Here is a 13,372-nt window from a genome sequence, read left to right as displayed (position 1 = left end):
ATCTAGATAGATTAGAGCATTAGGCTGTGATTAATGGGATGAAATTTAACAAGTCAAAATTCCAGATTCTGCATCTGAGATGGAGTAACACTGGGCACAAGTATAAATTGGGAGGGGAGTGGCTGGAGAGCAGCCCTTCAGGAAGGGGTCTGGCAGTGCTGGTTGGCAGCAGGCTCACTACAAGTCATCAGTGTGCTGTGGCAGTCAAGAGGGCAAATGGCATCCTCACATGCCTCAAACAGTATAAATAGCCAGTCAAAAAAGGTTATTATTGTGCTGTATTTGGTGTTGGTGCAGCCTCACCTGCACTACTGTGTGCAGTTCTGGGCCCCGCAATTTAAAAGGGATGGTAAGGTCCTTATATGTGTCCAGAGGAGGACAACAAAGCTGGTGAAAGGGCTGGAAGGACTGTCCTATGAGGAGCAGCTAAGGACTTTGGGCTTGTCTAATTTGAAGAAAAGGAAGCTGAGGGGCAACCTCATTGCTCTCTACAGCTTCCTGATGATGGAAAGGGAACAGGGAGGTGCTGAGCTCTTCTCCCTGGTATCCAGTGATATGCCATGTGGGAATGGTTCAAAGCTGCACCAGGGGAGGTTTAGACTGGACATTAGGAAGCATTTCTTTACTGAGAGGGTGGGCAGATGCTGGAACAGCCTTCCTAGAGAGGTGGTTGATGCCCCAAGCCTGTCATTGATTTGAGACTTTTGGGCAATGCCCTTAACATACTTTAGCTGGGTCAGCCCTGAATTACTCAGGCAGTTGGACTAGATGATCATTGTAGGTCCCTTCCAACTGAAATAGTCTATTCTAAAAACAATATTTGGTTTAACAATGGGAAGTACTTAATGGTATCCAGTTAGTAAGAGCTAATAAACCGGTCTGATTTTTTTTTTTTTTAGTAACTTTAATAGCAGTGCATTATTCTTTAGTGCCCTATGTGACTGCCAAGTTAATAGAATTATTTTCCTTCAGTTTTGGTAAGAGCAGGTCAGATTCTAAATGCATGCTTTCAGTACACATTAAAGAAAGGCCTAAGCTGAAAATTGAGAAGACCTCCTGTTTACTGCATAGCGATCAAAGCATGAGCCCTTACTGGCAAGAAAAAGAAATTGAAAACTAATTTCAAGGTTCAGGATTAATTCTCTGTCAGACTGACAGAAGAGATCCTATACTAGAATACATTTAGCATAAATGTAGAACCATCTCCCTATCTGTTCCTTCCAGTGTGCAAGTTTTCTTTGATTTCATGGTTCTATAACATGAGCATTTTAAGAGTTAGCTGTCTGTGAATCTGGTTAAATATCTACAAACACATCCTTTTTACCAAATAAATCTATCAGTTTGTTTTCTATTAACATCACTGATTTCTACTAATGACCTTTTCCTGAATGTGTGTTTTTCCATCTTCCCTACAGTAATTGCTTAGAAATGATTGTCATATAAGGAGTTGGCTATGGCAAACAGGAAACGTCAAAGCACTACAGCCAGCATGCTGGATCACAGAGTGAGAGCTTGCCCTACTTCATCTCACAACAGGGAGCCTGAAAATGAAGAAAGTGACCTTCCTATTGAAAATTATGCAGCAAAGGAAGCAGAACTAGCAACTGTCAGGCAAGGTAGTCCTACACCTGTGGAACGTGAGTGCAATGATCATAGCGGAGATGGTGACTCCAGCTCTGACTATGTGAATAACACTTCTGAGGAGGAGGACTATGATGAAGGCTTGCCAGAAGAAGAGGAGGGGATCACATACTACATTAGATACTGTCCAGAGGATGACAGTTATCTGGAAGGAATGGACTGCAATGGGGAGGAGTATGCTCCCCACAAGGAACACCATGTTGAAACAGATGAATGTCAGGAAGCTGTAGAAGAATGGGCTGAAGGCAAAATTCATCACCAAGATGAAAATGAGGTGACAGACAGGCAAGAGTGGCAGGAAAGTCAAGATAATGGCGTTCAGATTTTGGAGGATGAAGTGTCATCTTTGGAGATTCAGGACCAAGAAGAAAACATACAGTATTGTCAAAGGGAAGGTGGCTATCCAGACTATTATCCAGCAGAGGCTAATGGAAACTCGCAGGGAGTATCACCGTACCATTCTAGAAAAGGGAATGCAGAGCTAGAAGAGCAGGAAGAGGACATTGACCAGATTGTAGCAGAAATCAAAATGAGTATGAGCATGAGCAGTATTAATAGTACAACAGAAATGAGTCCAGAGCACACTGGGACTGAGAACATGGCACATGACTATAAAGAGACTTGTTCAAAGGGAGAAGCTGTTCACAGTGCTAACAGGCATGAGGGGAGGCCAAAGTCACTGAATATCCCATCTGCCTCTAAGCACAGTGGAGAGGTGCCTAGAGGTTTTAAAGCAAAGCCAAGAACCCCAGAGGACAGACAGAAGTGGCCACAAGAGCAGGTATGAGGTTCTTTGTTTAACCAGACTGTGAGAGGCATTATGTAAATGCTATGTTAGTTAATTATTCCAAACAGAATTAGAGCGCAGTACTTTTACTTTTTTACTCTATTGCATTCACAGCTACACAATTACATTGTATGTTTAGAAAAAGGTGCTGAATGTAGTCAGTTTGGGTAGAGAACTAGGAAAGAGGTTTCGCAGAGAACAGACAATTCTAAGTAAAACAAGGTATTCCAGATGCATGGGGCAAAACTAGTTTATTTACACTATTTTCATTCTGCAGTGACACACTAGATAAACTTAAAACTGGGGTCAGCATTGAAATAGTTGAAGGTTTTTTCCCCCATTATGGGCTCCTCTTCCATTGCCTTAGTGGACAATTACTTTTATTGTGTTTTCAACATAACATATGTCAAGGCTAGATACTGCATATGTTAAAAACAACAAGAAGTGCCTGCATATTGCTCTATGTTTGTACTAGCTGGGCATATATTGACCTTGGCAAGAACGAAGAAACAGGAGCTTTACTTGTACCAAAAATCCTGTTAAGCAGTTTTATCACAAGAATGGTGTAGATGTTAATTTAAACCATGCATGATCTTTTCTTGTTCTAATGTTGAGTGCCAGAAAAAAGAATCTGGGAATGAAGCTCAAATTTTTCTAGAGGAATAGAGGTGTGAAGTTTTCTTTTTTTTAAAGTTTCAAATTGAATGTGCTTACTACCTTATAGACAGATATACCTAATTCCCTTTGCTGTAAGATCAGTTTAAAGCTTTGACTTTGCATCTCTGAAGTTATATGCAGCTGAATGTTAGTTATCTTCTACAATGAAGATATATCTACCTAAGAGAGGCAAAACATAACATCTATTTATATGACAGACTAGTAAGGATACATTAATTATTTTGCCTCATCTTTAATTAAAATGCTTTATTAAACTTCAGATATGTTTCCTGTTTCAGCTTTATCAAATCTATAACTATATAAAAAATGTAATGTTTAAGTGCCCCACAGTTAAACAATTTAACCTAGATGATTCCATTAAAAACACACATGAAAATTGTCAGTTCCTCTGAAAAACAGTAAAAGGAAATGAAATGTTTAAGTATATGCTGATGAAAAAGGTTGACCTTCATTATAGTTGTGAACACAAAATCTTAGGGGGATATTTTCAGATTTCCCATATCTACAGCAAGTTTTTAATATTAATTTCTACACTCTATTTTATGAAGTATAGTTAGAACCAAATTGTGTAGCTTACTATATTCAGTGCCTTACTGCCAGCATAAAACTTCTAGCTTGATGATCTTTAATGGTTTGAATAGTTACTAGGTATTGGCTAGGAGCAGAGAAGTCTAGTTAGCATGTTTTAGACTAATGATGAACTAAGTCTTTCTGGCACAGTACACAGCAGCTTCTACTGGGAGTGTTGCTGCTTGTAAGTTTTGAGAGTATTTGCAGAACAAAAGAAAAAAAAAAAGAGGAGCTCTTGAATAAGAAAGTTAGTGAATTCTTCTATATGCTTGAGTAAGATATTGTTGTGTTTTTTTCCCCTGAATGATTGCTAATTCAAAATCGACTTTAATCTCAACAACTTTTTGTACTCCTTCAAAGTTTATTTAGCAAAGGCTGAGCTGAATTGCATTGCATCTTTATTATTCTTGCCAGATTGCTAACAACTGGGTTGTTTTTTGTGGGGTTTTTTGTGTGGGTTTTTTTTTTTTTAAACACCAGGATATTGTTATAGATGCCACTGGTCAGATTTTAGAGGATCAAGTGTCCAAAATTTATTAAAATAAACAAAGGGACCTAAGTATTTCAGAGTTGACTGTCTGAGTTTAATTGTTTTTTCCAGTCAGTCTTGGGCCAGTGTCTTAATCTTTAATAACAAAGGGATTGCTGCTGTGATGGGTAGCTACTGGCTGGCATGTAGCCATTGAGTTTCTACAATCACTCTTCATCAAAACCACAAACTATTGTATAATGGATAGAGCATTAAACAATACACAGTACTTCATTCCTTCAAATGTGAAGAGAGAAAGGAAAGTAGTTTTTCAGCCAGAGATAACAGCAGTATAGGTATCCGTTTCAGTTCAACATGAAGGGATAAACAAACTGGGTGACAAAGACATGCATTTAATTTGTAAGAAATTAGACAGGACAAAGCTGCTGTGGGCATTTTCACTGAAGAGAAAAGCACATAGGTCTCCAAGGCATAAAGGTGTGAAGCAGCATTTCTTATGGAGATACAGAGACTCACAAATGGAGACATAAGGAGATTCTCTCCTCCCCCACCCCAAACCTCCTGGGATATAAAAGAAAAATTAAAAAGCACAGTAAATAATCTTTGGCAAGCATTACTTGCATGTGTTTATCATAACAAGACTGGTCTTGCTGTGTTCGGGTCACCTGCTGCAGGTTGCTCATCATAGAGCCATAGGATTGTTTAGGTTGGAAAAGACGTTTAATATCACAGAGTCCAGCTGTTAACGTAGCACTGCCAAGTCCATCACTAAACCATGTCCCTACGTACCACATCTAAGTGTCCTTCAAATACTCCCAGGGATGGTCACTCAACCACTTCCCTGGGCAGCCTGTTCCAATGCTTGACAACCCTTTTGGTGAAGAATTTTTTCCTAATATCCAGTCTACACATCCACAACTTGACACTGTTTCCTTTTGTCCTATTGCTTGTTACTTGGGAGAAGAGACCAACACCCACCTTGCTACAGCCTCCTTTCAGGTAGCTGTCAAGAGCAATAAGGTCTCCCATCAGCCTCCTCTTCTCCAGGCTAAACCACCCCAGTTCCCTCAGCTGCTCCTCGTAAGACTTGTGGTCTAGACCCCTCACCAGCTTTGTTGCCCTTTCTTGCACACATTCCAGCACCTCAAGGTCTTTTTTTGTAGTGAGGGGACCAAAACTGAACACAGTATTTGAGATGCTGCCTCACCAGTGCCGAGTGCAGGAGGACAATCACTTCCCTACTCCTGCTGGCTACATTTATTTCTGATACAAGCCAGGATGCTATTGGCCATCTTGGCCACCTGGGCACACTGCTGGCTCATGTTCTGCCAGCTGTTGACCAGCACCCCCAGGTCCTTTTCTGCCAGGCAGCTCTCCAGCCACTCTTCCTGAAGCCTGTAGCGTTGCGTGGGGTTGTTGTGGCCAAAGTGCAGGACCTGGCATTTGGCCTTGTTGAACCTCATACAATTGGCCTCAGCCCATCGATCCAGCCTGTCCAGATCCCTCTGCAGAGCCCTCCTACCCTCCAGCAGAGCAACACTCCCACCGAGCTTGGTGTCCTCTGCAAACTTACTGAGGGTGTACTCAATCCCCTTGTCTGGATCATTGATAAAGATATTGAACAGAATTGGTCCCAATATGGAGCTCTGGGGAACACCACTTGTGACTGGCCACCAACTGGATTTGACTCCATTCACCACAACTCTTTGGACCTAGCCATCCTGCCAGTTATTTTACCCAGGAAAGAGTATGCCTGTCCAAGCCATGAGCAGCCAGTTTCTCCAGGAGAATGTTCTGGGAAATGGTATCAAAAGCTTTATTAAAGTCTAGGTAGGCATCCAACAGCCTTTCCCTCGTCTACTTATTGGGTTACCTTGTCACAGAAGGAGATCAGGTTAGTCATGCAGGGCCTGTCTTTCAAACCCATGCTGACTGGGCCTGATCCCCTGGTTGTCCTGTATGTGCCATGTGATGGCACTCAAGATGATCTGCTCTGTAACATTCCCCAGCTGACAGACCTGCAGTTCCCAGGATCCTCCTTCCAGCCCTTCTTGTAGATAGTCTTCACATTTGCTAACGTCCAGTTAACTGGAACCTACCTGGTTAGCCAGGACTTCTGATAAATGATTGAAAGTGGTTTGGTGAGCACTTCCAGCTCCCTTAGTACGCTTGGGTGGATTTTTGTGTATCTAAGTGGTGCAGCAGGTCACTAACTGTTTCCCCTTGGATTATGGGGGCTTCATTCTGCTCCTCATCCCTGTCTTCCAGCTCAGGGGGCTGGGTACCTGGAGAACAACTAGTCTTACTGTTAAGGACTGGGGCAAAGAAAGCATTTAAGTACCTCATCTTTTTCCTCATCCTTTGTCACTATGTTTCCCCCTGCATCCAATAAAGGATGGAGGTTCGCCTTAGCACTCCTTTTGTTCCTGATGTATTTGTAGCAAAGTTTGTCTTACATGGCAGCAGCCCAATTAAGTTCCAGTTGGGCTTTGCACCTAGTTTTCTCACTGCATAACCTCACAACATCCTTGTAGTCCTGCCTGCTTCTTCCAAAAGTCTCCTTTTTTCCCTGACTTTCAGCCCTCGCTATTCTTGGGTGGATCCCATCAGGCCCCATAGACTTGTGGGTGTCCAGGTGGCTTAGCAGGTCCTTAACTGTTTCCTGCTGGACTGTGAGGGGTTTATTCTGTCCTCATCCCTGTCTTCCAGCTCAGGGGGCTGGGTACCTGGAGAACAACTAGTCTTACTGTTAAGGACTGGGGCAAAGAAAGCATTTAAGTACCTCATCTTTTTCCTCATCCTTTGTCACTATGTTTCCCCCTGCATCCAATAAAGGATGGAGGTTCGCCTTAGCACTCCTTTTGTTCCTGATGTATTTGTAGCAAAGTTTGTCTTACATGGCAGCAGCCCAATTAAGTTCCAGTTGGGCTTTGCACCTAGTTTTCTCACTGCATAACCTCACAACATCCTTGTAGTCCTGCCTGCTTCTTCCAAAAGTCTCCTTTTTTCCCTGACTTTCAGCCAAAGCTCTCCGTTCAGCCAGGCAGATTCAACTGATACTAGCATACAGCATGAGCAAAAAATTTTAAATTGATACGATGTTCCTGTTAAAAATTAGTTGCTGTTGACTTGAAGTTGTTTTCTTTTTGGAATGCTATTACATTTGTATAGCTTCAAGTTTAGCTAGAATATTGTTGGTTTGGCACACTAGTAATCAACCTAGGAAAGTTTTGCTAGGTGGAAAATGAGTAATCTTCTGTTGCAGATGACTGGTTGTACTACACAAAATTTGAACAAAGGCTTGGTCTAAACCAAAGTTTGAACCACAGAAAGGCTTGTCTCCAGATCAGTTCACTGCAACATATCCTGTCCTGCTTACTTCCCACAAAGCAGTGTAGTATGGGGTAGTCCCAGGCTCATCCTGCTGATCCCTGGACACCATTTGGAACTTTAGTTTCTACTGTTGCACCCATAAGATACCTCTCTGCGGAGAATGATGGCATTGCCTATTTTTTTTTACCAAGTTAATTCTAACTCTATACAGTCAGGTAGTATAATTAAAGAATGGTACAAGCAGTCAAGAAAAAAGTTAACAAAACATTGGACAGCAGCTGAAATAATACTGGCAGAAGATGTCTTTTGCATTAATGGGACTTACAAATAAATAATTACTCCTCTCTGGAACCCGATATGTGGCAGAGTTTACTCTCTTCATTGCAACTAGAGTCACGCTTTTATGAAATACTGGCATTGGCATGGCCTGAGACCTACTTCTGATGAGTGGGGACTAAAGATGACTATGGCTTGAGACATGAAAAACAAAGGGCTGATTAGATGGTCAATGCTCATCTACTTAGATTTCAGACTGCGGGCTCCCGAGTACGCTTATTCTTTCCCATCCTATTCAAACAGATCTATTTACCAACAATAAAAGATAAAGTTTTTTAACAGCATCAACACCCTATCTTCACCTATACCCTTTTGAAGAAAGGGGGATTTGCCATTATCACCATTAAGACAGAGGACCTTAGAGGGAAGTCTACTTTTTAATGATGCTGCCTGTAACACGTGAATCCTGTTGCTTCTCATTTCTCAATCATACTTTCCTATCACTGGCATACATTTGAGAAACTAACCAAATATGCTCAAACTCTCCTGGTAGGGACCTCACAAGCTTCTGCAGTGTTAGTCTCATTTCACATAGTCTTATATAGGCTATGCCCTTACACTTTTTCAACATGGACATTCAGAGATAGATAAAATATCACTAGCAAAAAATTTATGAAAGAAAATTTAACAAAGTCTTTTTTGTGTCAGTTGGTTCTCCAACAGCTTTGAACACATCAGTGCTGCTACTGTGTTTTGTTTGCTTGTACTAGTAGAGCTCGGCATTGACAAAAATATTTGAGGTTTATTCCCTTCTCTTGGCATGGGTACAGTGCTCTTCTGCTGCAAAGAGCCTAAATCCAGGAGTCTTTTGTCCATAAAAGATCTCACCCTTAGAACAGTCTGAAGCAGCTAAGATGACAGACATTTTAGAAAACCTGTATCTTAGGAAGGTCTTAGTGGAATTCAATCTGACTATTATAGGATGCATTTGATAGAATTTGTGGAAAACACAAATGGATGTAAATAAAGAGTATTAAAAAAGCTTGCTGCATTCTCCCATGTGTTCTAGGCAGCTACGGGGCAGAAATATTAAATAGCTATTGCCAAGTGACAGCTCCAAAACTTAGCAAGTGTAAGTACTTACTGAAAAGTACTAAACAGTCCAAACATTCCCAAACAAAACTAGTTTATCTGTGTTAACTGGCTGAGTCATGGCTTTTTAGCAATAAATTCCAAACACCAGGAGACAGCAAAAGCAATGCCTTTTACTTAAAGATATGTTAGTGACAGAGTCTTCTCTGGGAAGTTTAAAGCAAAAGGCAGCATGCATTCCAAATTACATCTACAAAAAAATGCATCATTTGGCACAGCTGTTTCTCTGAAACTCTTATTATGGCTGGTTCTCAGTTTTAACCATATGAAGGACAAAAACCCTCTTAGTTCTTCAAGAGGATTAAAACCATTACGAACTGATTTTTATGTTCATTGAAATTGGTAGGATATTGAAATTCTTTTGTGGAATGCTAAGGTCTCTAAGCTTACTTTGACGACTCCTCTTTTTGTAATGCCAGTTTCACATTCTTAGCTTGACTTGCTTACTTGGAGCTACTCCATTCTACAAATATTTTCCTCTTCACTTCTGACATATGCTAGCACCACCTCTAAATTAGGACATAAGTAATGGAATCTTGTGAGATAATAGTGTGTGAAGTCTGGCCTTTTTTCCTATGATCAAAATGATAAATCCTTTAGCTAGTCAAAAATGGCCTTATTCAGATTCTATCTTTGTAAGTGTATCCTGGTGGGTCAGATTGCTTCTACTGACAATAGCATGTTACTGATGTTACAATAGCTAATGCAGCAACTCAGTAAAGGTACATTAAGACTTCCCCACTACACATCATCAGCATCTATGAGAGAAATTATTTCAGTCATGGAGTTTAATAGGAATAGTACCACCATAATAAACCTGTTACTAGGGTACTATCTATGGATTCAAAAAGAAGTTTTAGAATGCACCTTGATGTGTTTCTATAAACATAGTAGTGTTTAAGTATCAGGAGGACACATGGCCCAATGATAAACTGTCTTCAGAAACCAACGGAAGTTGAAACAAGAAACTGAAATTTTGTCCTTAAGTGACAAATGTAACAATACCCATCTGCTTTACCTTTGTTCTAGAGGGAGACAACAAACCTGGATGAAAAGTCAATTAGACCTGTTGGTTTACTTGTGCAACAGGTAATTTAATAATCTGGTCAACCTACCACAAAACACCTCTTTTCCAAGAAAAGCTTTTTCTTCTTGGAGCCTGCCACAAGGAACCTTTTTCATCTGGAACCTACCACAAGACATCCCTTTTCCAAGAAGCTTAGTAGTCTTCAAGATGAGTTTCAAAACACATAAGCCAGTACACTGTGATAATATTTGAACAGTATTGCCAGTAAAGAAGTTAGCAGGTACAGATCATAAGCCTCATCATTCAAATGTTGAAACATAGTACTAAAGCCTTACCATACCTTTGAGCTGCAGTTACCAACTCTTTACAAAAAGGGTTAGCTATTCTGAAAAAAATAATCTTTCACTCCTCTCTCGGACAAATGAATCCTCTGAATAAATCAAGAAAGGGACTAACCTGTTGGCTTCCAGTAGAATGTTCTCCAGCAGGAAAGTGCTTTGTGAGCACTGAGCACTACAGCAGCGTTCAGGATCACAGGTGGCAACTTTGAGGAGGACCATATTGCTGAGAAGAGCTTTTGACTGAAAAGCTAAACAGCTCACACTGGAATAAACAACCACTAGTGTTAAGAAACAGCAGAACTAGATTATTACTAGCCCTCACCTCCAGCAGTAAGAGGTGGTTATAAGGGGGTCCTGGTTGGCTGGGAGGGGCCCTGCAAGATTAGTGGGAGGAGGGAAGCTCAGGTGGCCCCAGGCCTGGCAATAGCTATCAGGACAGGGCTAGACAGGGCATGGGTAGAGCCGCAGGCTTATTTCTGAAAGATGTGCATAGATGCTTCAGTGACCATAAGTAGAGTTGGGTTTTCTTCTCAGCCTGAAGTTAGCATTTTCTGTTGCCTCATGTTCCTTCACATGATCTTGGACACTGCCTCAGTACTTGCTCAGAGGCAAAAAGTATTAATAACACTACACCTTTAATATTTTAATATCTTTTCTTTGCAGAAGCTGTCCTCTTATAACAATCTTATCCTAGGATAAGAGACTTTTAACATAGTTGTACCTCTGTGTTAGTTTGCAGTCAATTCCAGATTTCTGGTGTAGCATTAAGGTCCTATTCTAAACTGCAAGTCAGAGTATAAAATATTTAATAATACCTTATAAGTGTTTTCTTAAAATGTGATTTTTCTAGCTATCTTAACACTTAAAACAATATAAATTGGAAACTCTGTAAGAAACGTGAAGAAAGCAAGTATCAAGTATGATAATTTATTTGACATTGGTCAGATCACCTGGGAGCATGAACCAACTTCCTGCCCACATTGAATAACAGAATTTATGTTTTCTAAAAATGATTCCATAAAGAAGCTCAAAAGAGTTCCTTCATCCTTGGTCTAGAAGCATCTCCTTCCGTACGTACAAGACTACATGGTTTGTAACTGCATACAGGAGATACAGCCATGCCTACTCTGCATAGGTCACTCCTTTGACACTGTAAGTCTTAGGGAAGGAAAGGGAAGCCTTTCTCCCTGTACTTCTTTCTGGCCTTCTGGGATACCATGTTAGCAAACATTTCTTTAGTGTGAAGATCTCAACCCTTATTTTGTAAAAGATCATTGTAACAGCCCACATATTTGCAGGCAAATGCTGGGCACAGAACGTCTCGGACAGGCACAGCTCCCCTTATTGACTACTTGATATTTCATGCTGCTGATGAAGGGACATAGGGTATGCTACACTCTAAAGCAATACTCTACTATTTTAGGGAATAATGAATGATTATTTTGCATGTTTTGTTAAAGCCCTCTAGATACTTGTTTAATATATTTCACTGCACATGAACACATATTGCTCCATATTAGCGTGGCCATGCAATATAATTAGATTTGTCTTGTCTCAAACAGAATAGCATTTATAAGCAGAGATATGGTAAGCCTCTTAGCTACTACAGCCATGCAGATGGGGCACTAGTCAGTGGGTCCCGTCACCAAGTCTTGGTGCTCTGTATATTATCTCAAATAGTTTTTTCTTTCCTAAAATCCTGCTTACTACTTGGGTGAATTTTTGCTTTGTATATATTGTCGTACCTGAGAATTAGCATTACTGAGCTAATAGCTCTAATGTGCCTCCTTCATTTGCACATTTTGTTGAGCTGACTAAATATTACTCATAGGGAATAATTTGTCTAGAGATGAATGTGCAGACTTTGATTACAGCTACATGTTGCATTTGAAAGCCAGAAGACAAGGAGTTATGTTCACATGTAACATTCAGGCTGACCCTTTGAAATAATACTGGCTCAGTGTTTTCCATTTGCACAATTGTTGATACAAGTTTATTTATTTGTTGTTTGTGAAGCCTTACAATGACAGTGGCTTTTAGGCACTCTTTTTATACATAATGAGGAAACTGAGAAAAAAGAACAGTGAAATACACTAAACTATAAAAATTTGTTCCAGAAATCACCTTTGTTTTTCACACTTCTAACACTGAAATCTCTGCTTTGTTTGGAAGCTTTTCAGAAGACAAAAGGATTTGAAATCCTTTTTCTTTTTTCTTATAGATGTGCAATGGTTTAGAGCAGCCAAGGAAGCAGCAGCGTTCAGACCTCAATGGACCAGTTGACAATAATAATACACCCGAGGTAGGTGCATTAGGCTGTTAGGCCATTCTGCTGCCTATCTTCCTGTGGTCAGGCTTGCATGAGAGAAAGCAGACGCTATATTGGCAGCTTTCTCCCTCTCACACACGCATACTTAGGCTTTGTTTCTTTTCCTGAACTGACAATAAATACCACATCTGCATATTCCAAAAAGTCTTTGAACTATTCGCATGAATCTGTTGCTGCCACATTCATTTTATGTAACTGTCCACAGCATGTACCCAAGTCTAAAATTTCATGATGACATACAGAATAGAGAGAACACATCAGAAATTCTCTTTTTGGATTACTGGAGAGCAAAAGTAGCATCAAAAAGAAATTGGCTTCTGCTGTTTTTCTTTCTTCACCCACACGCCCCTGCCAAATGTCAGTCTTTGAAACCAAAGGACTGCTTAAGTCCCACAGGAATAAATTCTCTTTAAGTAACCCCTAATATCAAGCACATCATTCAGTGCTGAGGGCTGAAATGATTCACATCTTTCTGAGTGGCCTCTGTGGTAAGATGTGTCCTGGCTTAGTCAGCTGTGAAAAAGACGGAGTGATAGGCAGACCGGCTCTGGTCATTGAAGACTGGAGCAAAGCCGACATGTAAGAATGCAGAATGAGGTTATGCTTGAGGCTAGACACAATGAAATGAAATTTGGACTTAAAAGCAGAAGTCTGTTATCTCAAAAACATAAAACATAAAACATATTTAGCCTGTAACCTGCTATATTAATGAAGAGGCACATTTCTAAAGCCTTTTCCCATAACAGAG

At 40.4% G+C, this 13,372-nt stretch overlaps 1 protein-coding gene across 2 annotated transcripts in view; it reads left to right on the top strand.

Moving 5' to 3' along the window:
- The first annotated feature begins 1,453 nt into the window (after window positions 1–1,453).
- The window catches only part of APBA2 (amyloid beta (A4) precursor protein-binding, family A, member 2), a 45,728-nt gene continuing 33,809 nt past the window's right edge, over window positions 1,454–13,372 (top strand). For both annotated transcript variants that reach the window (XM_010289422.1, XM_010289421.1), the window contains exons 1-2: window positions 1,454–2,422; window positions 12,517–12,597. In XM_010289422.1, coding sequence (XP_010287724.1) covers window positions 1,454–2,422; window positions 12,517–12,597 — 1,050 coding nt within the window. The remainder of the gene's footprint in view (window positions 2,423–12,516; window positions 12,598–13,372) is intronic.

Source organism: Phaethon lepturus, unplaced genomic scaffold, assembly GCF_000687285.1.
Source record: "Phaethon lepturus isolate BGI_N335 unplaced genomic scaffold, ASM68728v1 scaffold3586, whole genome shotgun sequence".
In the NCBI taxonomy this organism is placed as follows: Eukaryota; Metazoa; Chordata; class Aves; order Phaethontiformes; family Phaethontidae; genus Phaethon; species Phaethon lepturus.
The sequence above is the reverse complement of the archived record's forward strand: the minus strand, read 5'-3'. Positions and strand labels throughout refer to the sequence as shown.